The sequence below is a fragment of the Canis lupus genome, chromosome 10 (genome assembly GCF_048164855.1).
Source record: "Canis lupus baileyi chromosome 10, mCanLup2.hap1, whole genome shotgun sequence".
NCBI classification, from domain to species: domain Eukaryota; kingdom Metazoa; phylum Chordata; class Mammalia; order Carnivora; family Canidae; genus Canis; species Canis lupus.
Window position 1 is genome coordinate 70,464,889 of NC_132847.1, and position 24,093 is coordinate 70,488,981.

At 61.1% G+C, this 24,093-nt stretch overlaps 1 protein-coding gene across 4 annotated transcripts in view; it reads right to left on the reverse strand.

Annotated features, from left to right (window-relative positions):
• Positions 1-3,746: 3,746 nt before the first annotated feature.
• Positions 3,747-24,093, reverse strand: part of WHRN (whirlin) — an 82,475-nt gene continuing 62,128 nt past the window's right edge. The window contains exons 5-13 of one of the 4 annotated variants that reach the window (XM_072842506.1): positions 23,387-23,423; positions 21,977-22,189; positions 21,057-21,266; positions 18,604-18,636; positions 9,249-9,320; positions 7,449-7,992; positions 5,494-5,672; positions 4,879-5,001; positions 3,747-4,618 (exon numbers count right to left, since the gene is read on the reverse strand). In XM_072842506.1, the coding sequence (XP_072698607.1) occupies positions 4,436-4,618; positions 4,879-5,001; positions 5,494-5,672; positions 7,449-7,992; positions 9,249-9,320; positions 18,604-18,636; positions 21,057-21,266; positions 21,977-22,189; positions 23,387-23,423 (1,594 nt within the window). In that variant the 3' untranslated portion in view covers positions 3,747-4,435. Of the gene's footprint in view, positions 4,619-4,878; positions 5,002-5,493; positions 5,676-7,448; positions 7,993-9,248; positions 9,321-18,603; positions 18,637-21,056; positions 21,267-21,976; positions 22,190-23,386; positions 23,424-24,093 lie in introns of all 4 variants that reach the window. The other 3 variants (XM_072842505.1, XM_072842508.1, XM_072842507.1) reach the window with 3 other exon arrangements.

Consider the following 24,093-nt stretch of genomic DNA (forward strand, 5'->3'; position numbering starts at 1 on the left):
TGCACCCCCCGGGATCATGACCTGAGCTGAAGGCAGGCGCTCAACTGCAGAGCCACCCAGGCGTCCCATAATGAGAATCTTAATAATAAACTTTTCTTGAGCTCTTCTGTCTGTGTCAAGAACTGTTGTAAGCTCCTCCCATGCTCCCTCCTCTCCCCTGAGATGGGTGGCCCTGGGCATCACCTTCCAGGTAGGTTCTCGTCCAAACCACCATGAGCAAACAGGAAAACCCAGGTCTCCAGACGGACAAAAACGTGCCCAGGACAGAAACAATCCGCTGTCCACCAAGAGCTGGCCTGGAAGGGGTGTAAAGTGTCACAGTGACCTCGGCTCCCGCCCCAGTTCTGCCACTGAACTCCAGGTAAATGGGATCCCTAAGGTCAGCCTCACCAGGGGATGAGCAAAGCGCGGAGCCCAGAGGAAAGAAACCAGTGGCACTCGCTTAGAGAGCTCCTCCACCAACCCTATTTCACAAGGGGGCTGATGGGGCCCAAGACGGAGACTTTTGCTGTGGGGGTGGGGGGGGAATGCATCCAACCACTGCATCCAGCTATGTTGCAGCTAATTCTCTAAAAAGCTCTCCCCGTTTCCCTAGGGATTTGAGGCTCCCTACCTGCTCCCAGTAATAATCACAGCAGCTGCTTCTGTTCAAAGCATACTCTGTGCCAGTGGCAAACATTTTAGCGAATCCTTATAATAACCCACAAGCCAGACGAAGGCGATGCTCTCCATTTAAAGATGGTGAAGAAAAAAAAAAGAAGAAAATAAAAATAAAAATAAATAAATAAAGATGGTGAAACTGAGGCTCAGAGAGGTTAACTTTTCCCAGCTCACACAGCCAGGAAATAGTAGAAGTGGAATTTGATTCCAGATGTCAGACTCTGAAGTGTGGACCCCTTGAGCGGTGTCTTGTTCTCTATCCTTGTACTCCTCCCATCGGGCTATTCTATCCCTCACCCTGCTTTCTCCCAAGCAGAGGGAGCTCCAGGTAAGTTGAAGGCCACCTCGGCACTAGCTTGGGCAGGCCCTGGCTCAGGCCAAAACCTCACCCCCTTCCTGGCTTCTTCATCCAGCAGCAGACCCGGGGATTCTCCAGCAGCACCGGCCCCACACCACCCCCTGCCCAAATTCTGGCATCATGAACAAAGATGTGAGGGCCCCTGGGTACATCCGACCAGGGTGGACCTCTGACCCCTCCGTCCTCCATTATTCAAAGTTGCCTTAAGCCAGGGTATTGGGTCCCTTCAGAAGACAGCAGGATACATGCTTGTGCTTGACTTTGTAATGTGGACTCCAGGCAGCCATGGGTCCAAATTTGGCCTCTACCATCCACCAGCTTATGCAACTTTGGGCAAGAACCTTGACCTTTCTAAGCCCACTGGCAAAGGAACTTTAAAAAAAAATGGTTTAAAATTTCCCTGGGTGGGGGACCCTAACACCCAATGGGCCACAGCCCCGGAGTCAGGCCCAAGAATTCTAGAAATGACAGTTCCAGAAACTCATTCTTGTCCTACTTTTCCAGAGTTCAAACTTGGGGCAGTGGGCAGCAGCTGCTGGGAGCTTCCTTGTCTCCTAGCGTTGGACCAACCCAGTGGAGAGATGGCTGGTTCAAAGCACGGGACGTCACCAGGTCACAACCTGCCCAGAGCTCACAGAGCAGGTCAGCGGCTGGCCTGAAAATCACCCTGGCTGGTGATAGATGAAAATCTCTTGGTTCAGAGCAAGGTGCATGAGGACTTTCATGCAAAGGGAGTGGCGTTTCTAAGGCCAGAAGGCCCTTGGTTCACTGCCGCCATTATCCGGACAGTGATGATGTCCAGATGTCATCCAGGGCTGAGTCCAAGCCTGCCTGAGCCAGGTGCTGGGGCCCACGCACAGCACCTGGCCTCTATCAGAGGCACGTAGCAGTATCCCCACTGCACTGGTTTCCTGGGGTTGTTGTAACAGATTATCACCACGTCATGGCTTCAAACAGCCCTAATTTGTTCTCTTACAAAGAGAGGTCAGAAGACCAAAGTCTGTCTCACGGGGCCATCCTCAAGGTGTCAGCGGGGGAGGCTCCTGCTGTCGGCTCTGAGAGGAAAACCTCTTTCCCTGACTCTTTCAGCACCTACTGGCTGCCTGTATTCCTGGGCTGGTGGTCCCTCCCTCCATCCCCAGGGCACATCCCAACCTCTACTTCCTCATCCACAGCACCGTTTCCTCCTCTGCGGCAGGTCTCCCTCTGCTTCCCTCTTACAAGGACCCTTGCGATTCCATGGGGCCCGCCCAGAAAAGCCAGCTCAACCTCCCCATCTAAATGCCTTAATCCCATATGCAAAGTCCCTTCATCACAGAAAGGAACATCCATATAGTCCAGGAACCTGGATATCTTTGAGGTCATTATTCGGCCTACCACACCCCTTTTCCAGATGGGGGAATTTGGGCCTAGAAAGGTGAGATCACTGACCCATGGTCATGCAGGATTTGGCATCTGATGCCAGCAGATCTGGGATCTGCCTCCAGGTGGAAGTTACTCCCTGCACAGGTATTAGGACTGGGGAGGAGCATAATGAGTCCCCCAGGAGGGACTGGGGCTTCTGGGATGCTGGCTGCTTCAGAGGTCACGTGGAATCCAGGGCTCTGGCCTCGGGCGGTCTCCTTGGGCTGGGAAGGGGGAGCAGCTAAGAGCAAGATCTGCTGCTGGTGTATGGAACCAAACTGCCCCTGACCCACCTCTGACTGACCTCTGAACACAGGGCTGGACAAAGCAGGCCCTCTCCAAGTCCTCTGTCTCAGAGAAACCCCGAGGTTGAAGGGAATAGGCACTGGGGCCGTGTAACCCATCGTTTCCCGCCCCCTCCCTTCCCTGCCCTTGTGTTTCTGCTTCTAACACCCCGCCCTTGGCGCCTGAACTGCACAGGTCAAGAATGGGAAGAATGGGAATGTGACGCCACCGAATGTATGCCTCTCCCCCACCTTCCCCTCCCCAGACCTTATCTATCCAAAGACTGACACCATGAAAGCCCCGCCCCCTTGGGGACAACTCTGGCCCAACCTGTACTCCAGAGACCCCTGCGGAATCAGACTGCAGCCACCAATCCCACCCTTCTTGGCTTCCTCCTTTTTCCCCTCCAGATTTCTCCACTCCCTTACCGGGCTCCCGGGGCAGGAGGGAGGGGGCGTGGCCTCAATGAATCACCTGCACACAAATCCTCACCACAGAGTCAGCGTCTGGGTTCCACCCTAAGGCAGGCCACCTCCCCTGCCTTAAAACATCCGTGCACATTGTGCATTCCGCCCCATAACACACTTGTGTGCTTTAGTTTATTTATTTTTAAAAGAGATTTTATTTATTTATTCATGAGAGACACAAAGAGAGGCAAAGACACAGGCAGAGGCAAAAGCAGGCTCCCTGCGGGGAGCCCAATGTGGGACTCGATCCCAGGACCCCGGGCACCACACCCTGAGCCAAAGGCAGGTGCTCAGACACTGAGCCACCCAGGGGCCCCTCCTGTGTGCTTTCACTTAAAGGTATTTTCTGTGAATAACCAAGAAGGGTGCCTCAGGACGTGGGCGTGGCTCGGGTGCCCCTGTGCCCCCACTGTGCATCCCTCCTTGAGCCCTGGGGGCAGGGGGAAAGGCCACCGCCGCTGCTGCTGCTAGGTGTTGCTCTGAGCGCCTAGCATCTGACCGACCCACCCCTCTTTGGTTGAGCAATCAGAAACCCCAGCCCCAAAGGCAGGCCACACAGCACACTGGGCCTCAACCTTGTTCAGATTTCTTTATTGAAAAATTAAAGTCATAAGCTCTGTATATAAATACACTGACATCGCTGGTCACCTGCAAGGCCTCTGGGATAGGCTGGGGGCAGGGCTGGGAACCTGGGGTCTTGGGGTCCCCAGGGGTGAGGAGAGGGAAATAAATAATAAATACTATAGGGGGATAAGGAGCCAGGAGGAGAGGAGGTGAGAATGGAGGGGGGAGTTGCTTGATGCTTATTTGTGGCACTAAAGGTCCTGCAAGATGCCCCCCTGGCTGGGGGCTGTGTCCTCGAATTCTCATGTGACCTCACTCCAGATAAAGGCTCAGATAACCTGAGGATGGGCCAGGTCCTAGCTGGCGGGGGAGGGGGACACAGTGCCCCCTCCCCAACCCAGGTAACGGGCCCTGGCAGGCCTCCGGTGGACCTTCTCTCCTTCCCGACACCCACGCTTGTACTGAGCGCCTACTGCGTACCCCGGGCATGGCACCGGACTCCAGCCTGACCTTCTGTGTGCCTCACCCGGCTTTCTTCTCCTGGTTCTGGGCCGGTGTGCCAGGAAAGAGTGGGGGGGATGTCTTCCTGCTACCCTGGCTACGCAGCCCCGGCCCTTGAGGAGCTTATAGTGCTGGGAGGGAGGAGGGACCGGGGCCAGGGACTGGGCAGCAGTGGGGGGCCTCCAGGCCTCAGCCTCTAGAGCATCACGTTGAACTCCGTGACCAGAAAGTCGATGTAGTCTCTCTCCTTGGTCTTGAAGGCCTCTGCAATGATGCGGGCCGCCTCCCGATGCTCCTTGCCCCGGAGCGTCAGCCCGTTCACTTCCAGGATCACGTGGCCCACCTTGAGCTGCCCACAGTTGTGGGCCGAACCGCCTCGCTGCAGGGGCAAGACACAGGGCCGGGGTGCGTGAGGCAGCTGGGGGCAAGGCTGGGCGGCCTCAGACACCCACCGGGTGAGGCCCGGCACCGCCAAGCAGCCTGCAATCTGGGTGTCCACTGCCTTGATTAGGAAAACAGGCTCAGTGAGGGGCAAAGGGCCTGGCTCTGCCCGCGGGTGCCAGGTCACCCCGGAGATGGAGAGGGAACAGCCCTCGGGGGTAGGGACAGACCTGTCAAGCGGGGCCTGTGGAGGGGTACCTGAATCGTGACGATCCGAGGCAGGGGCTGGCGGGTGTTGGCGCCACCCTCGATGGCAATGCCCAGGGTGGCTGCACTTTTCTTCACGCGGACCACGGTGGACGTGGGCTCCAGGAGGCCAGGCTGCAGGTGTGAGCAAGGAGACCAGTGCCTGAGGCCTGGTCAGTGTTCAGGCCTGGCTGGGTGGGAGGGGTGGCCTGGCCATGACATGCACCCCACCCCCGGGGTCACAAGGGCCCAGACCCCCAGTGCTGGGAGCCGCCAGTATGCTAGCACTAGGCTAGGAACTGGTGTTAGCAGCTCTCTGCTACAAACCCCGAGGTTCAGGAGGTTAAGGGCCTGCCCCAGGCTGCCTGGGGGTGGCGCTAGGACTCGGACCCGGGCCTGACTCCCTTAGCCAGGACACCCGCTCAGAGCCGAGCTGAAAGGCCCTCAAGACCTAAACTGGGCCCCCAGACTCCTGATACAGTGTTCGCTCCGGTACCCACATCCCTCCGGTGATGGGGGCTCACTTCTTCTCCGTGGTGGTCAAGCTGAACCCTGGTCGGGGACCTCCTGTTCCCCTCTGGGGCCTGCTTTCCCCTCGGTCCTCTGTATCCCCTCCTCCTCGCTCACCGGTTTGGTGGCCCCCTCTGCAGTCCTCTCGTTCCGAGGTGGCTCCTTGCTACTCCTGCTCTTGGTGGATGCGATCTGTCTGCCTCGGCCCGGGGCGCTGGCCTCTGCCTCACCGGCGTCCACACCGCTGTCCTCGCTCAGGGTCTGCCCACTGTCCGAGAGCTGGGACAGTGTGGAGGCTGCTGGGGGTGGGAAACGGGAGGAGAGTGGTGGTTTATACAGGTGGGGTGGAGGAGGGCTTCCTGGAGGAGGTGATAGAGCTGGGATGCTGTGGGGATTCCCCAGGCATGGACTAGGGAGGAATCCAGGGAGACTCTCCACGACTACAGCTGTCCTTCCAGCTGGGCCTGGCCCCACGGCCTCCAGGACTTCTGCTCTGACCCCCTCAGTCCTCAGCCCGTGGCGTAATGATGAACACGGAGGCCAATCCAGCCCACAGATGTGGGTCATTATCATTATTATTATTATCATTATTTTTAAACTCGCACAATGCTGTCAAATTGTAATGATGGATGAACACATGGATGTTAGAATATTTTGCACAAAAACTAAATCTCTGGCTTCTCAATAAGACAAAGGAAGCTTTGCCACACCTGGTCTGTACCCTCCACGAACCAAGTGGCCTGAGCTGAGCAGTGGGCACATACCCGAGCTGCTTTGCCGCATGCGTGATGGCTTGACCCCTGAGTCTGAGACACTCTAGAGTCCAGCGGGTCAGGCCTGACTCCCCTCTGACCAGCCCGAGTGACCCCGGGTGAGTTACGTGGCTTCTCTGAGCCTCCCTGGCGCTGTTCCACGCCGCCGCCCGTCTAGCAGCATCATCACCCAAACTAATTAGATACGACGTGTACGGTGAAGCCTGCAGGACAGCAGACTTGGCGCTAGACACTCTGCTCCGAGGTTGGTACGTTCTGTGTCTCAGCTTTTTCCTCTGTAAAATGGGGATAACGGTCCGGCCCTGCAAGGCTGCTGCTGGGAGGGTTAGAGGAGCTGCTAATACAGGCAGGGGCCCCTAGAACCGAATCTGGCACACAGGAAGCCCTGCACAACAGACAGCTCGATGGCAGGTGGCGCCTCGGGTCTCCCTCACCACATCCTGCCTGCTGTCCCCCTACCTGCCCTCCCTCACCGAGCTCCCAGCCTGCCCTGCACTCAGCACCCCAGCCTGCCCGCTGTCCGGCACACAGCAGGCGCTCAGTCCGCAGCCCCCTGACCTGGCCTGCCGCCTTCCCTGGCCACGCGGGCCCTCTGTAGCCCTCTAGCCACAAGATGGCAGCAGGGTCCAGCAAACTGCACCCAGCTTGCTAAGGGGAGGGAGGAGATCTAGAGCCCACCAAGGTTCCAGGCTTCCTGGGAGCCGAAAGCCAGCTTTACACTGCCGTCCACCTCCTCAGCCGGACGCTCTCTGCAAACTCTGGGGCCGCAGCCTCGTCCCAGGGGTCTGTGAGGTCGAGCCTGCACGCTGACCCTGCAGCCCCCCGGATCTGGAGACTCCCAGGGGTCCGGAGACAGTCATTTCAACACAGGCCTTTCCCCCAGCACTTGCCTTGTGCCAGGCCCCGGGGACAGAGGTCACAGAGGTCACCCCTGCCCTCACGGGGGCTGCTCTCCCTGGGGAGACTGTCGGGGACTGCAGGGTGGCCAGGACTGGGGGCGCTGGAGAGAGGAGCCCAAGCCTCCCAGCGGCCCGGCGGGGCTGTCACCGAATCTCCATCCCACGGCTTGTCCGTGGTCACCCAGTTTTTCAGCGGCAGCGCTGGGGCTCAGGACCCGTCCCCAGGGCGCTCTGATGCCCCCCAGGCCACGAGCAGGGAACACCTGTGCTACAGCATGCGGGGCGCACACTGGCTCCCACTTTGTGCCGACGGACAGACCACCCCAGAGCTGCTGGGAGCCCCCCGACCCCGGCCCTCTCGGCAGGTGCCCCGCAGCCCAGCCCGTGGGGGGGTACTCACCGCGCGTCTGCGGCAGCGCCCTCACTTCGTTCACGTCGGGCTCGCTGTCGGGCCGGTGCACCTCCACCATGACAAAGTGCTGGTTCGTGCCCGTCACATCCGGCCGGCTCAAGGGGGAGGGCGGCGGGAGGCATCCCCCCACCGGCGTGGCCTCTGCAGGGGGGCTCTTCAGGTGCGGGGGTGACCGGACACGCGGGAAGGGGCCGATGGGGTGCTGGTTGACCAGGGCCAGGTGGGCGTCCAGCGGCCTCTTGGAGCCGGGGTTGGCGGGGGACACAGAGGCATAGACGGGGGAGGAGGGCGGGTCTGGGGCTGCCGGGGCGCCTGGGGCCGGTGCGGTGCCCGCCGGTGGGCTGTGGGTCCTCGGGGCCGAGAAGACGATGCCCGAGTGGGAGGACGCGGACGAAGGGGGCTGGACGTCCTCTTGCGCTGGCTTCCTCCGCTGGGTGGGCGGGCGGCCGTGGCCTTGGGCCAGGGGCGGCGGGGGAGGCGGCGGCTTGCAGCCGGGCAGCCCCTCGGAGCCGGAGCCGGCTTTGACATCATCCTGCCAAGAGACCCAACAGGAGTAGAAGGAGTCAGAGCCCATGGCGCGGGCCGAGGCGAGGGCCCCGCTGGAACTCCGGCCTGCTCTGTCAGCAACCGGCCACGCCGCTCTGAATAATGCAACACCCCAGTGGAAAACTTCTCCCCCCCACCTCGGCAGCTGATAAGCGTCGGGATCTTGGCGGGCGTCTCTGGGGATGGCATCGTTACCTTTGGGACCTGAAGCTCTTGGCATCAGCCAGGGCTTGTCACGGGGAACGAGACTCAATTAGAGGTGGATGCGGAGAATGGAAAAACAACAACAACAGGGGCATCTCCTTGGCTTTTCTTTTTAGAAGATTATCATGGCTGCTAGAGATTGGAGATGTGCGGGATTAGAGGGAGGGAGGACGGATAGGCGGGGACAGTCCCCTGGGCTCGAGGGCTGCGCGGTCCCGGGCAAGGCACAGCCCCTCTCGGAGCGCTGCTCTGGGCCGCGGGGAAACGCGCGCCTGCCCAGCGGAGGTGTGGGGACGTGAGGAAGCACACGTGTCACGTGTTCACAGGTGCCTGCCATCCAGCAGGTGCATGGTGAGGGGCGGCTATGGGTACATGGGTCACTGCTCTCTCCCCTCTGCCTAGGCCAACCTCCGGCACTCGCAGAGCTCCGATGGCAGTGCAAGCATTGCCCCAAATGCTTTAACTTCAATGGACTCACGTACCCCTTGCCACAAACTCGTGGGGTAGGTACACTAGTACTATCCCCATTTTACAGAGGGGAAAACGGAGGCACAGAGAGGTTAAGAAACTCGCCCGAAGTCACGCAGCCAGTGGCAGAGGTGGGATCTGAGCCCAGGCAGCGGGCTCCGGGGCCCAGGCCATTCAGAAGTGATTTGGGTCAGAAATCGCCAAGTGATGCTACTGACGTGTGCACAGGGGCCCGAGGGGACGAGGTCACAGGTAGCCTCCATTTCCAGTGGGGTCAGACGGCCCCTTCGGGGAGCTCACACACTCATTAGGACAACGTGCAGATAACTAAGCCAAAGTTAACACCAGCTCGGCAAACAAACAGCCAGAGTCCCCGCCTCGCATCCCCCGAGCGAGCGGAGAGCGGTCCTGGGACCTGCCAGAGAGGCGGAGGGACGCCCCTGTGCCCAGGCCCGGGGCAGGGTCTGAGGGCCCCGGTGCCCCCCTGTGCTCTGCCCGAGGAGCCGGCCGCCAGGGCCTCCGGCAGGCCCGGGGAGGGCGACACTCAGTGCAAGAGCCAGAGGGTCTCACCAGGGAAACGTCTGGGAGGGTGTTCGTACTGCCCTGGACAGCCTCACCAGTTTCCTCCAGGTCCAGAGTGTTCTAGAAACGGAGAAGAAAGCAACGTGAGCAAATATAAACGCAGAGGTAAAAAGCACTGCGCCCTCCGCGACTCCAGAATCCTCCCTCCCTGCGGCTCACGCTTGTCCCCACACGCCCCACCCTGGGGAAGCTGACACGTTAAAATTAATGTTAATTTTCCTGCCGGTCATTCTGAAATCAGTTTTTTGTTTGGGGCTCTCCAGGCCTCCCCTGAACCCCCTGGCGATGCTGTGGGGTGGCTCCGACCTGGACTGGGGATTCCCGAAGCTGGGCCCTGGGTGCCCTGCTCCACGCGCTCCCAAACCCAAAGGTGCTCCTGGCAGCAGCCCCAGGAAGGGGTGACAAGGGCAGGACGCAAGAGAGGTCAAGTCTCTGTCTTTTTAAATGTGAATGGTTTCAACTGTGAGGCGGGCGGGAAGGTTTAAACAAACCTCACTTCGCAAAAACATGCCCATTTCTTGCTTCCTTCTCTAACTCACCGGAAGAAGCCTCACGCCCCCTCAATCTCCGGGTCATCCCGGGGAGGCCGGGCAGCGCCCCTCTAGGGGGCCCGGGGAGTCCAGGATGGCAACAAGTGCCCCCGCGGCCAATGCCTGGCTCACGTCTCAAGTGCAGCCGTCAGTGTCGAGCAGTCTCGACGCCGGACTGACGAGGAGGGCCTGGGGCCCCAGAGGGAGCCCCCAGCCCTGCCTTCAGGAGCCTACAAGCGGTGGGTTGGACACAGGCAAGCAAGGAGGAGACTGCGCACAGAGCGAGGACACACAGGCACAGAAGCGGATGGGGAGGGGCCGTCAAGGAGGGCTTCCTGGAGTAGGGAGCGTGGCTGACAGTGGAGTCCTGCGGGCGGGCGAGCTGGGCAAAGAGGGCAGGGCGCGCAGAAAGCGGGAAGGAGGCAGAGAATCTTCGAGCACTTCCACCTGACTCAGGCGTGGATGGAGCTGCTGGGACCTGAGGCTGCGGGGCAGTGGGTTGCCATGGCGACATGGCCCCAGTTTGTCTTCTGGGAAGATTCCCTTTGCTCACTTCCTCTCCAGCCACAGCAGAGCAATGCGGGCAGGTCGGCAGGTCGGGGCCTTGACCCACGTGGCCTGTTCCCTGTGCCTGCAACGGGCTCCGCCTCAGCTACCACACGGCCCGCTCCGTTCTTACCTCCTTCAACACCTTCCCCAGATACCACCTCCTCCAAGAAGTCTACCCTGACAACCCCCGCCAACCTAAAACCACAACCCTTCCCTCCTGCCCTGCTTTATTTGTCTCCTTCTTACTCTGATCACCCAGCAGCCCTCAGGATGTAACCCTTGAAACATAAATCAGATAATATCCCTCCCCAGTGCATAACCCTCCTGGGTTTCCTTCCATGGAGAAAGTTCTAAAGTCTGTCTTCTTCGAGCCCTTTCTTGCTACTTCTCCAACAGGATGGGATGGTTCCTGCCCCAGGGCCTTTGCACTCACTGCTCTCTCCCTGCCCCCAGAGACTCGCTCCCTCACGTCACTTAGCTCTGACCTCAGCGAGGCCTTCCAGGACCAGCCCTGTCTAAAACAGCACCCCTCCCCACCTCCACCCCCACCCCCTGCCGAACCCGACTCTGCTTCGTTTTTCTGTATAGGATGTATCAGCACCTGACGTTATATTATCGATCTGTTTATTGTTTGTCTCTCCCATTAGGATAAAACCTCCTCCAAGGCAGGACTTGTGACCACCTGGTCCCTACTCCCTCCTCAGTGTTTCGGATGGCTGCTGCTCGATAAATATTTACTAAGCAAATGAATCCACGAGTGAATCGATCGATGGTGAATGAATTCATCGATCACTCTGGCTGTCACGCGGGAGGCCCCAGAGAATGAGGCCAGGCAGCCCGTGCGGATCATCGTGGAGAGCGTAACGGTGGGGCCTGAATTAGGGTAGAGCAGTGGGCAGGGATGGAAGGGGCTCCAGGTGCCGAGTCCCTGGGCCACAGGCTGCCAGGTCACTCCACACTCAGCCCCATCTCGAGTGATGCTCCTTGATCATCCTGGGCGGGCGAAGGGCATGTAATCACGAACACCTGCCATGGGAACCCACCCCTGAGACACTCGGCCCTCCCAGCCCGGAGCCTTTCCCACCCAGGGCTCTTTTTCTGGTCCTTTGACGCCCCGGGGGGGGGGGGTGGTGGTACCGTCAGGCCGAGACACCTGCTTCATTTTACCAACAAGCTGAGGCATCCGTGCAAACTTCAGCGTCCCAACCCCGTTCCCTGCACCGTGTCACGGGAAGATGCTTCTGGATGCAGAGACGGGAGGGGTTCCTCGGGAGGGGGAGTGACGGGGCTGCTCTCCCCCCCACCGGGGGAGTGGCACCACTTCTGGTGTCTGTGAGATCACACCCGGCTCCGCTGCTCACAGCCACGGGGCGGGGGGGGGGGGGGGGGGGGAGGGGGGCAAATCACAGACGTGCCCCGCGCCGTTCCCTCCTCCGCAGAGTGGGCTGATGGCCGTCCCTCTCTTGTGACTTGCTCAGAACAGGGCCTGGCACAACCCACGAGAGCAGGTGACTGTTGCCGTATCAGAAGCTTGGGACCTGGCAAATCTGCCCCAGTAAGCTCAGCGGCTGCAAAACCCTGCCCCGGCCCACGTGACTGCTTCAGTGGAAAGGAAACGGCCTCCGAAACCAGGTCGGGTCCAGCGCTCCCCGGAGGTAGACGCGAGGCAGGGCTGGTCGTGAGCAGAGGCTCACGGAGGCAGCCCTGGCCTCTGCAGCAGGCACGACGGGGATCGGAGGCCGTCGGCTGTCTGTCTGTCTGCAGGAGGGCCAGGCGGCGCCTCTGCCACACTCAGCCGCTGCCACCTGCCCCCGGAGTCAGCCCGCAAGCACCCTGGGGGCTCAGCTGACGTCAGAGACGTGGGATCCTGCCCTGGTCTGGCTCGTCTGGAGCCTTGGGCCCTCATTCAGCCAATGAGCATTTATCAGGCAGCTGTGGCTCATGGGGATACACGACGTGCAGGTCACCGTGTCCCCAACACCCGCAGAGGGCCATGCACACAGTACGTGCCCGTGCACTTCCGCTCAGGATCACTGATGGGGGTTGTAACGGGGCCCCTGGGAGGGACGGGAGGGATCCGGGGCCCAGACCACCCTCCAGAGCAGGTGTGGCTTTCTCAGCAGCACGGCAGCGAGTGGAGCACAGGCCGGGGAGGGCGAGGCACGGGGCCCTTCTACGATCTCACTTGCTTCTGCATGTGAGGCACGCCCCACAATCCTCCCTGGCTCGCAGCTTTTAGGTTTTCAGCTCAGAGAGGAAGTGACCTGTCCAAGGCCACGTGGCCAGTCTACCGCGGATCAGGTTTTTAACCCAGGTGGGGTGGCCCCAGAGCCCAGGCCGCAGTACCCTGACCCCAGAACCGGAGAGGGCCCTGACACCGTGGGAGCCAGAGGGCCCCGGGAGCGCCCCTCGCCCAAGCGCGACGGTAGGGCCATCCCTGGCCCCTGGCCTCTGCCCTTCTTGGTGGCGAAGGGCATCCTGGAGCCAGCTCGGGAGGCAGGGAGGGAGAGTCGGGAGGTGAGGGTACGGAGACCAGCCCTGGGAGGAAGGCCTCAAGTGGAGCAAACGGCAGACGGGTCGCAGCCCGGCCCCGCCAGGCTCCATCTGCCGGATCCAGACGCTCAGGAGCCCCGAGGCCCCGAGCCATGTTCCCTGAGCCTCTGAAATAGCTGCGGACAGCAGGCGGAGAGCCCCGGGGAGGCGTCAGCAGAACCGCTCGAGGAACAAGGAAAGGGCTTCCAGAGGAGGATCAAGGTCAGAGCTCACGCAGGAGCCCGCCCCGCATCCTGGCCTCCTCCTCCTGCGCCCGCCCCCGCCCGCTGCTTGGGGGCCCCCCTCCTGCACCCAGCCAAGCCACAGACCGGCGGAGGGCTTAGACTCAGTGGCTCCACCGGTCCTGCTAGACGGCCCTTCATCCGTCTGCAGCTGAGGTTGCGAGGCCCAGAGAGGGAAGGCCACCTGCCCAAGGTCACACAGCAAGGACGAGGCAGGAGCCAGGACGCCCTCCCGCCTGGCTACTCCCCCCACCTCCCATCTCCTTCCTCCCCAAATCAGTGACAGTTCAGAAAATTCTCCTCCCTTCCTCTCTTTTTGTCTGAGCTGCCCCAGTCAGGGCCCGGATATGCCAGGAGCCTGGTCTGGGGGAGCTGTGCGGCCAAAATAAAATGACGTGATGGAGGGCGATGACCCGGGCTGACCCCCGCCAGGTGGCCTCCTGATTCTGGTAACGGTGACACTTCCAGGTGACTGTGGCCTAGGTGTCATCTCAGCAAAACGAGCCCCCCCCCACTGCCTCCGCCACCCGCTCCAGCCCAACTCCCTGGTATCTCAGCCCCTCATCACCACGGGAAGGCTCTTACATAAAGGTGCTATTTTCAGCTTTTTGTTCTTCTTGCTTTTTTACTCTGATGTCAGGACAACAGGCTCCCCCCCCCCCCATCTCTGCCCCAAAATGCACCAGAGGACTGATGCTATCTGGGCCTTATCCTGCTCTGTCCAGGGGAAACTGAGACCCTGAGTCACAGAAGGTCCTGGAAGGTCACCGTGGGGGCCGAGATGGCTGGCGGAGGCCAGCGGGGAGGGGCAGAGGAGGGAAGGCAGAGAGGGGAGAGGGAGCCGGAGGGAAAGAAGAGGAGGAAGACAGGGGGGAGAGGTGGAGAGCAGGGGAAGAGGCAAGCGAGGTGTGGTACTGGCCAGAGCTGGGGCTGGGGAAGAGGGGCCATCACCCTGGGAAGGTCGGGGAGGGGACCAGCTGGGTGGAGGCTCGAGTCCTGGAGCTCCTGGGGGCACGGGGCGGCGGGGTGGGGGGGCAGTGGGGCTGCCTGGAGTGCAGGGGATGGACCAAGAGTCCAAAAGGATCACGGAGCCAGGCCATGGGGTGCTGGCCACACTGGCGGAGACAGGCTCATCCTCTCCCCAGCTGAAAGTCTGGAAGCTGCCAGGGAAGGGCAGAGGGGTCGGCGGGGGGACAGGGTCCCCAAACGGAGGACTGGAACCCACCCTCACCCGCGTGGCGCAGGCTGTGGGAACTGCCTCGGCTCCCGGCCGGCTCGGGGCGCGTTTCCCAGCTGCCCGCCGCGGCACCGTGTTCGACCACCCAACCACGCCCGCCCCCAGGCGCCACCCTCCCAGGGGTCTCAGGGAGAGGACTTCACTCAGCGACAGACGGTGACCCAGAAGCTCCAGGTCAGGCCCGGAAGAGCCCTTAGGACAGGTGCTGGAAAGCAGGGCTCCGGGAGGGATGCGGCGACCCAAGAACCCAGCCGAGGGAGAACGCACTGCCTGCGTTCACCAACCTCCAATCCACGTCTAACATTTGCTTCCTTATAAACCGGGGGCGACGCAGCCCAGCCGGAGACACCGTCACCGACCCAAGTCGCAGGCCTCTCCCATCACATCCCAGATCCCCGTTGTTGCAGACGCCACAAAACCACTTACGCTCACCCCGGCTCCGCAGGAGGGACGGCCTCGCCGACCTGCCGTCGGACCTTGCCACCGGGCGTGCGAATCAAGAAGCACCCGTTTGACAACTGTTTCCGTACTCTGAACGTGCCATTTTGCTCCAGGACTTGAGTTGGTTTGTTATGATCCAATGTATTTTCTTTTAAACATTTAAAACTGCTATTTCGAGCAGGGGTGCCCGGGCTCGCCAGCCTGCCGGAGGGGTTCAGGGCACGGAGAAGGTAAAGACCCCAGTCTCAGGTCAGCGCTTAGTCTGACTCGCCCGGTTTATACCTGGGAGGGTGCAGGCTCCGGAGGAGCAGGGGGATCCGTGTGGACTTGGTTCTGTTTGCAGAAAACAGCTTCCAGCAGTCAGTCCCAAGTCCCCGCGCGGGGAGGCCACCGCCCCCCAAAAGGACCAGCTGGGAGGATCGTGGCTGCTGCAGACACCAGCTAAGGCAACGCCGCGGCCACCCCGAGGCTCACTGACGCCCCCAATGAATTTACGGCTCTGAAGGTGCAGGGCGCTCGTGTCGAGGCCTCTCAGGGTGGAATGGGCTGTTCTACTCTGCAGGAAAACTAACTCCAGCCTTGCCGTGCCGCAAGGCACCGAGCAGCCTCCTGGGACAGGGGCCACGGAGCCCGGCCGCCTGACCGCAGACCCACCCGCCCGGACGGCAGCAGGAGCCTCGCCAGGTCACCCCACCGCACGCGCCTCTGAGCTCTCTGCGCAGGCAGGGGAAGCATCTTAAAAGAGGATCTTGTCACTTCCTGGCTGAAGACCCTCAGTGGTGTTCCGGGGTTCCAGGGTTAGTCGAGTCTCTGGTGCCTCCTGCTGCTAACTCGGCGCCCTCTCCCCATCACCCCGGACATTCTGGCCCTCCTCACCTCCCCCAGCTCCTTCTGGGGTCCACAACCCTTGCGCCCAGGGCCTTTGCACATGCCGATCTGGCCCACCCGGCTCCTGGCCTTGTGGATTGCCGGTTGATGCCAATGACTTCCGAGCTCTGCTCAAACATCCCCCTGACGCCCTGCTCTGCTCACCAGGGCCCCAATCCTCCCCCATCTCTCAGGGTGTGAGTTAGGTAGGTGATCTGATCTGAGGCTGCCTCCCCGACAGGACTGGCTACGCTTCCCCACAGCAGGTGCTGTGGCCTGAGAGCCCGGCACGGGGCGGGTGGCAGGGGGAGTCTCTGGGTGCTCGCCGCAGGAGTGGCTGATGGATGAGTCAATGGTTGGGGTCCTTCCTGCTCCCCCACGGCGGGAGGGCTCACCCAGCAGAGCTCGCTCTGCACCGGGCCAGGGCTGGGCCACAGGCACGGCACAGGAGGTGGGAAGAGATCCTCTGATGGTTTGCTCCCCGTGACAATCAGGGGAAGAGCTGCCTTGACAATCAGGGGTCCCTGCGGCCGGAAGGGCCTGAGGCAGGCCTGAGCATCTCCACCCTCCTCTCGCCCCAGAGGAGGTGGACAGCGTGGAGGCCACAGGGGAGCAAAGTGCTGACAGCCACACCCGGCACCCACTTCTCACCTTACCGCGTGGGGATGGGGGCGGTAAGGCTTTTAGAGGCAGGGCCCCCGCCCCAGCATCCTCTGGCGGGGCCCAGGGAGCCCCTTTCCAGGCACAGGAGATGCCTGGAGTGCAAACCTCTCAATTCCAGGAGCAAAGGGGCTGTGGTTAAGGCTGGAGACGTCCCAGCTGCCACCCCCGACCTCAATGGCACTTGCTATGTGGGTACAAAGCTGGCCTTGGCCTCTACAACCCCTCTGCCCCGGAAATCCTCTGCAACGCCCTTTGCCAGCCCTTAGAGCATCCAGGGAATTGGCTCCCCCATTCTCCACACCTGCAAGTCCGCTCCTGAGCTCACTGAATTTTCACGACAACCCACAGATGACTGGTCTTATCAGCTGGTGTACAGATATGGAAACTGAGGCTCCAAAAGCTGACGTCACCTGCCCAAGGTGACACGGCTGCTACTGGGGAGAGCCAGCCCCGGGCTGCGGGACTCTGCACCTGTGCACCTAAGCCCCCCTGCCGCCGGCTGGCTGGTATCCCGTGAAGGATTCAAGAAATGGCAGGCAGGCCCTGCTTCCGCTCAGCTCCCCTGGCTGACGTGTGCATGGGAGGAATGACATTGTTTGCAGGCAGGACAAATTTCCAGGGCTGGCTCTCTATTACACAAATGGAAAAGAAACGCAATTTGTCATCGGGGGAAGGCTGTATCTGATCTCCTTTGATCGATTTTGTCTGGTTTAAGGGAAAAAGCTACAGAATGAGCCACGTTTAACCTGCGACCGCTAACTGCACAGCGCGGTCCACGCTCAGTGGAAACTGGCTCCATCTGGGGCAACCGTCTGGGGCATCTGGGTCACGAGAGCCAGCCGCCTGCCACTCCACCGGTCGGAACACTGGGGCAAAGGACATTTTCCTACGATGCCGGAGGTACGTGTTTAGAAGGCTGGAATGTCGGAAGATAATCCTGAGTGGCCAGGGCGTGCGGATCCATTTCAGTTTCTGCCCCACATTTCCCGGGCCTCGACTCACTTCCAGAGCCTGGGCTGGCACTTGGGCACACAGGCAGGAGAAAGGTGTGGTCCCCGCCTGGTCCCCGGTCCCTCCTATTTACCAGGGAAGACTAACTCAGAAGGAGGTTAGAGCCATGTGACAGGTGTTTGAACAGAGACAGGGAAGCAGGTGAGCTGCATGAGGGACAGGAGCTGGGTGATCACAAGAAAGAGATGCCGTGGGGTCTTGTCCATCTAGATTTGGGGGTTCAGCGTCACTGCAGTAAAAGCTCACGGACACGTGTCGATCCCGTAGACCAGTGCCGGGCACTCGGTGGGGAGTAAATACTGAATCCCGACTCCGCCACTCACTAGCAGAGTGACCTGGACCAAGTGGCTTCCCTCTCTGACTTTGGCTTTCCTCTCTGTACAATGGGAATCGTGGCTGTACCTGCCCCTCCCAGTTACCGGCAAGGTCAAAGAAGACACAATTGCAAAGTGTTATCACGATGCCACAAAGAACTCTCGACGAATGCCAGCAGTGCTTATTATTAGGTAAGGCCCCAGTTGCATCAAGGAGGGCATGTGATGAAATGAGCACTGGGTGTTATACTACATGTTGGCAAATCAAATTTAAATTAAAACCAAAAACCAAAAACCAAAAACAATGGCCTCAGATATTAATATGGGTCAGGCTCTGGGCTGGGCACTAGGGATTCATTGGTGACTCAGACACAGTAGCCGCTGTGGGCGGGGGGGAGGGTGAGTAGCCAGCCAGGCTTGTCAACATTATTAGAATATGATGAGACAAGAGTCATGACAATGGGACGCTCAGGGGGCTGGAGGAGCCATAGGGAAGTCAGAGAATCAGGGAAGTCTTGGGGGAAGAGGTGACCCGTGAGCGCAGGGCTGATGCACCTGCAGGGGACAGCCAGGCCATGGGAAGTGGGAAAGAGAACAGTCCAGACAGAGCTTATAGCCTATGGAGGGGCAAGAGGTCTCACAACGGCTCCACACCCCAGAAATTATCATCCTTATCTTACAGATCCTAAAACTGAGCTCAGAGAGGTAAGATCCCTTTCTGAGGTCACAGAGCAAGGAAGGGGCAGGGGCTGGGGTTTAAGCAGAGAGCATTCCCACTCCAAAGCCTGAGGAAACCTCATGGGCTGGCCAACAGGAGGGACAGCGAGCACGAAGGAGGATCCCAGTTCCCACCAGGGCTCGGTGCAGACATAAGGGGGTGGCAGGAAGGGCCACGGCCCCCCTACCTCCACCCCGCCTAAGAGACCCCCCAGCCCCGCCCGGCAGGAAGGACGGTACCTCCATCAGGTCTATAAGCCACAGCAGCCGCTCCTGGGGAGGATGGGTGGGCAAAAGGCAAAAAGAAAAATACATCAAATAAATACCAGGGATGGGGTGGGTGCAGCAGCCGCCCCCTCTGCCAAACATGCACGCATGCACACACCCAGAGAAAGGCACAATGAACACGATTCTCTAAAATCCCCTATCTCCCCTAGATGCCTGGGGGGGCGGGCATAAAGGACGGATGAAGAGAAGGCCCTGTTGCCACAACTAGCACTCCTCCATCGTAACTGCGTCCTCGCAGGAGACCTGGGGCCGCTGCGGCTCTGCAGAGATGGCAGCTGGGAATAGACGACGGCTATTCACCCGGGGGCCACCCTGGCACTGGCCAGCAGGCAAGGCTAGATCGTCACTCCCATTTGGCAGATGGAAAAACGGGAGGACCAGAGAAGAGCGGGGACTTGTCCAAGGTCACACCTGCTAGTGGAAGGCAGAGCCTGAAGGGGGACTTTGCTCCGAAGATTGGACCAGAGAAAACCTGGACTTCACAGAGGCCCAAGCCCTAAGCCGGCAGTGAAGCCCTGAGTCTGAGGGATGGGGCTCCAGGCTGTACGTGCAAGGGCACCTGCGGCATGAGAAGAGTGAGGGAGGGTAGCAGACCCTCAATCCAGTGCCTTCCAGAAGTTTCCAAATGTCTGCAAGGCCCTGGATGCAAATCCTCAAGGTGGTTTTCTCCAGTCGGGTCGGGGGTGGGGGTGGGGGGAGTGGGTAAGAGCAGAAGCTTCACCTGCCCTCGGGGTCTGGATGGCGTTTCTGGGATGCCGGTGCCAACAGGAAGGTTACTCCTCATTTAATCCTCCCAACAGGCTGTGCATAGCTGCATCCCTGTCCCAGTGCAAGTGGGGAAACTGAGGCACCAGGCAGTGAAGCATGGGGCCGAGACTGGGGGCGGGGGCAGCACCTCTCAGGTTTGGGGGCGACCCCGGGGCTGGGCAAGGCCACGGCAGGCCAGTGCTGAGCTGGACATAACAGTCACCCTGACGGCCATCAGGGCCTCAGACAAAGACTTTGGGCCATTCTCCTCATGGGAAAACTGAGGCCCGGAGAAACCGGGGCTCAAACCCACATGTCCTGCCTCCCAGGCTAGAACACACCCCGTTCCCCCCACTGGATCTCCCATCCCCGTTTCTAAAGGGACTAGCCCAGAATTACAGCCTGCAACCCCCAGAGCAGAGGCTCAGGGCCCCCGAAGCCCCACAGGGATATTACCGAGGCCAATCTCAATGGAAATGGAGCTGGCCCCGGAGAGAACCGACCCCTCGGGCCAGGGCCCTGCCCCCTGCATCCAGCTCATCACCTGGGTGCCCCATCGGAGCACGTGCACAGAGCCAAACACACAGCCAGCCCCGGGCGGCGGGGACCGCTTCTTCCCTGCCCCAGAAGCGTGATCTGCTCATCCTTAGGCCTGGCACTGCCTCCACTGCAGCCACAGCCAGAGCCCTAGAGGAGTGCCTGGCAGCTTGCCGGGCACCCCAGGACGGGACCAGGACTCAGAAGGGGAGGAAGGTGACTCAGAATGGTAGGGATAGGAGACAGAGGGATAGAAGTTCCCCAGAAACCCAGATCCCCAGAGCTAAAGAGGAACCAAAGCTCTGCTGGGATGGGCAGGCTGCAGAGGCTCCCCAGGGCTGTTCCCTGCCGGGCCCCTAACCGTGGCGTGCACCCCCGGGCTCTGCTCCTCCAGCAGGCCCACTGACTGCGTGTGCCCCAGGGCTCCGGACACTCCACCCGTAAGATCTCCAGCATCTGGGAGCAGCAGGGCTTGAGAAATGCGGGCCCCCCCCACCCCACCCCCCGCCCGCCCTTTCCACGGGGCAGTGGTGACGAGGGATCTAAGGACAGCAGAGGAGAGTGTGAGCACGCGGGCTCTCCTGACCCCCAGCCCCGCGTGGCCTGAGAGCCTCTTCCCTTGCTCCTTCCTGGCAAAGGCCTCTGGGGCTAATCTGCCTCTGAGCATCCTGAGGGCAGAACCCAGGAGGGACCCCAGGCTTTTCTGGGGGTCTGGAGAGTCTGGGAAGAGAGGCAGGGTGGGGTCCAGAGACAAGACGGTGCGTCTCAGGCGAGATGCCACCACGATGACCCCCAGGAAGGCCCCGCCACGGTTTCTGGTGGGATCCTCCCATGGGCCGTTACTGATTTTTCTGTCTCATCCCCCGCGTTTTTCACCTCTGTCCCGAGCCTCCCCCTACGCACCGCGAGCCCACGCCTGCCTTGCTGGGCATGCGCGGGGCCTCCAACAACGATGGGGTTTTTCCAAGGGAAGAAGCTGCAGCTCGGAAAGGCAAGGGACAGAGCCAGGAAGGGGTGGCGCTCAGATGCGCACCTAGATCCGTCTCACTGCACAGCCGGCATCCTGAGGCCCCCCGGCCCCCGCGGGCCAGCACGCCAGGGACGGGGCGCGGGCAGCTCACCCTGGCCGAGCTGACGGTGGTGGAGGTGCCGTGGCTGCCTGTGGACGAGCCCGTGTCGCTGTAGGAGACCACGGAGTAGGTGTCCCCGGCCCCAGGGCCCGGGGGCTGGCGCGCCTTCATGGACTCGATCTCCCGTCTCAGCACCAGGTGGTCGAAGTGGTCCAGGTCTTGGGGGGAGATGGTGCCCCTCACTTCAGACAGGAGCGAGAACTGGGGATGGAGACCAGCAGGGCAGTCAGCCGGAGCTCCACCAGCAGGCGGGCCCATCGCCTGCTGCTCCCAACGACCGCGGGCAGACTTGGCCACCGGCTTCCCTCAAGCCGCTGTGGCTCCCCCTGCCCAGGGAGACATCCACGCACGGTGTGGCCTGGACGCCGGGTCACCTCGTCCTCGCTGGCATCTTGGCACGCCCGCGTGGCTGCAGCCCCCAGCACACCCAGAAGCCCCGTCTCTCCCACCTGGAACTCCCTTCCCTACTTCTCTCCAAACCCGATTCCTCTGTTAAGCCTCCCCACATGCGACCACTCCCCGTGGGTTTAATCACTTCTTCCTTCATGCAGCCTCTGGAGCCCGGATCTCCTCTGGCAGCACCGCACGGTCCCCTGGGGGCTCGCGGCGGGCTCCCACCCACAGATGAGTGGAGTTAACCAGCCTGGGGCGGGCCCCGGCCTTGCTTTTGAAGAGCAATCCAGAGGGTTCTCAAGGTAGCTCAGCACTGACAGCCACCTCGTCAGGGCCCCCCGTCCCCAGGAGTCTGTGGGCTGGCTTCCCCGGGGCAAGGAGCCCGCCTCGGTCAATAGCCTCTGCCCAGGGCCGTTTCCACCCGATTCTTTGGGTTCTCAGGAAAGGAGCAGGGGATGGAGGGAGGCAGGGGGTACTACAGAGCCCTTGAGAGCCTCCGAGGAGGGCCTCGTCGTCACCTTGGCGTTGGTGTTGAACAGCTCAAACAGGGCCATGACCAGGGCCTCCACGGAGACGCTGCCGCCGCGGTACTCCTCCAGGTAGTAGGCCATGGTGGCGCGCTCCTGCGGGTTCAGCAAGTGCCTTGCCTGCTCCTCCAGCAGCACACGCGTCTGGTGGCCCAGGCTGCTCAGGGTCACCTGGGAGCCAGCCGGCCCCTTGCACAATCCCAGCTGAAAGACAAGTGACAGGGAGCCGGGGATTCGGAGCTGCTCTGGGTGGGGGTGGGGGTGGGGCCGAGCGGAGGGATGGGGGCGCCCCATGGCCTCGGCCTCCACGGGACTCCTGCAGGAGAGGCCCGTTACAGGCCCCATCTCAGACGGGGCGGCTCGTGCGGTTGCAAAGCACTTTCACGTGTCATCTCATCAGATCCTGGCACCGTTCAGAGCGGAGCAATTTCAGTGTGTGATTTCCAAGTCATTCCCCAGGCTTCGGTGTCCCCCTTGCTAAATCGGGGATAAGTCACCTCATTTCTGAGTAGAGCGCAGATGTGCATCCACCCCCTTGCCCTCCCGCCACCGCCTCTGGCATCACCTGGAGCCGTGGCCACGACGATGTGGGTGTCCCATCATCCCCTCTGCCTCCCCCATCAGCTATGCAGAGCTGCTGAAATGATCTTGTGAAAACATGACTCCCCTCGTCTCGCTCCCCTGCCTAAGCCCTTCTATGATGTCCCAGCATTTCGGGCTAGAAGCCAAGCCTCTCAGGCGGCCCACAAAGCCCCGTGTGATCCAGGGACCCCGCCTGGGGTCACTCGGTTCCCACCCCGTGCTCACTCACCACACCCCCTCGTGCTCTCCTTGCCTCCACCAGGCGGCCCTTTGCCGCCGCGGGGCTCTGGCACACGCTGCGCCTCCCGACCAGACCACCCCTTCCCGCCCCTGCACCAGACTCTGGTGTGGCTTCTAGTTGGCATTCAGGGCACAAGCCCAAGTTACGGCGTCACCGACTCCCACAGAGCCTTCGCCCTCCCGTCTGCCTCTCAGCCCACCTGAATCAGATGTCCCACCTGCTACTCCCCCTCATGCTCCCGGCACCTCTCCTGACGGCACCCAACGACTTCTGTGACTATAGAGACCCGTGTGCATGGGTGTGATTTTCTGTGTCTAGGCGTCATCTCTGCGCGGGCAGGGATCCGATGGGTTCTGTTCAGTGCAATTATTCCCGGGGCCCGGGGTGGTGCCCAGACCTGGTGGCGCTCAGCAACGTGCGGGGAGTGGAGGACGGACGGACCATCAGTGGGCTGCCCGCCCCAAATGAGGGCATGCACGCGAGTGGCTCTGCACACCCGGCCAGGCCCGGCCCCCACCCTCACCCCCCATGGGGACCGTGACGAAGCCGAGGATGGCCGCAGGTGGAGAGTGCCCTACCTTGCTTGTTCCTTCCGTGGGAAGATCCCCAGGGAACCTGTGGAGAAACACAGATGTGTTGAGCTGCATGACCGAGCGGTTCCACAGGCGCGAGCAAGGGAGGGGCGCGTGTCGAGGGCACCCTGGCCCCACTCGCTGGGGCACCTCAAGGGACCGGGAACCCCTGGGCAGCGGCGCCGCTTCTGGCCTCCCCATCAGCCACGTGGGCAGCGCGTCTAAAACCACGCCCAGGTGGGCTCCTGACTCGTTTCCGACCCTACAGGCCCAGGCAGGCAACAGGACAGGAGACAGCAGCCCATGGCCTCAGGGGACAGGCCAGCCCTAGGGCAGGGGAAGACGGGGCGGGGGAGGGGGGGGGCAAACTGGAGACCCAGAGATCAGCTCGCAGGTGCAGCTCAGCTCCAGCCCAATTTCATGAAAAAACATGTGCCCAAGCTGCCAGAATGCCTAATTTTAAAAGCAGCCAGAAATCTGCTGTTTGCTTGTTTTTCCCCATGGGAAACCTGATGGCCCCTTAAATGTTGGCAGCTAATTAAAAAATTTATGATGTTGTGCTGGCGAAAGGGGAGGGAGGCAGGAGAGAAGGAGGGAAGAGGGAGCGCGATGCTCTGGGTGTCGCTGCCGCTCTGAGACTCCTGGTGGAAATCCAAAGGGAACACCTGGCACCATCAGCAATGACAGTCACTTTCTGACTCCCAGACCCCTTT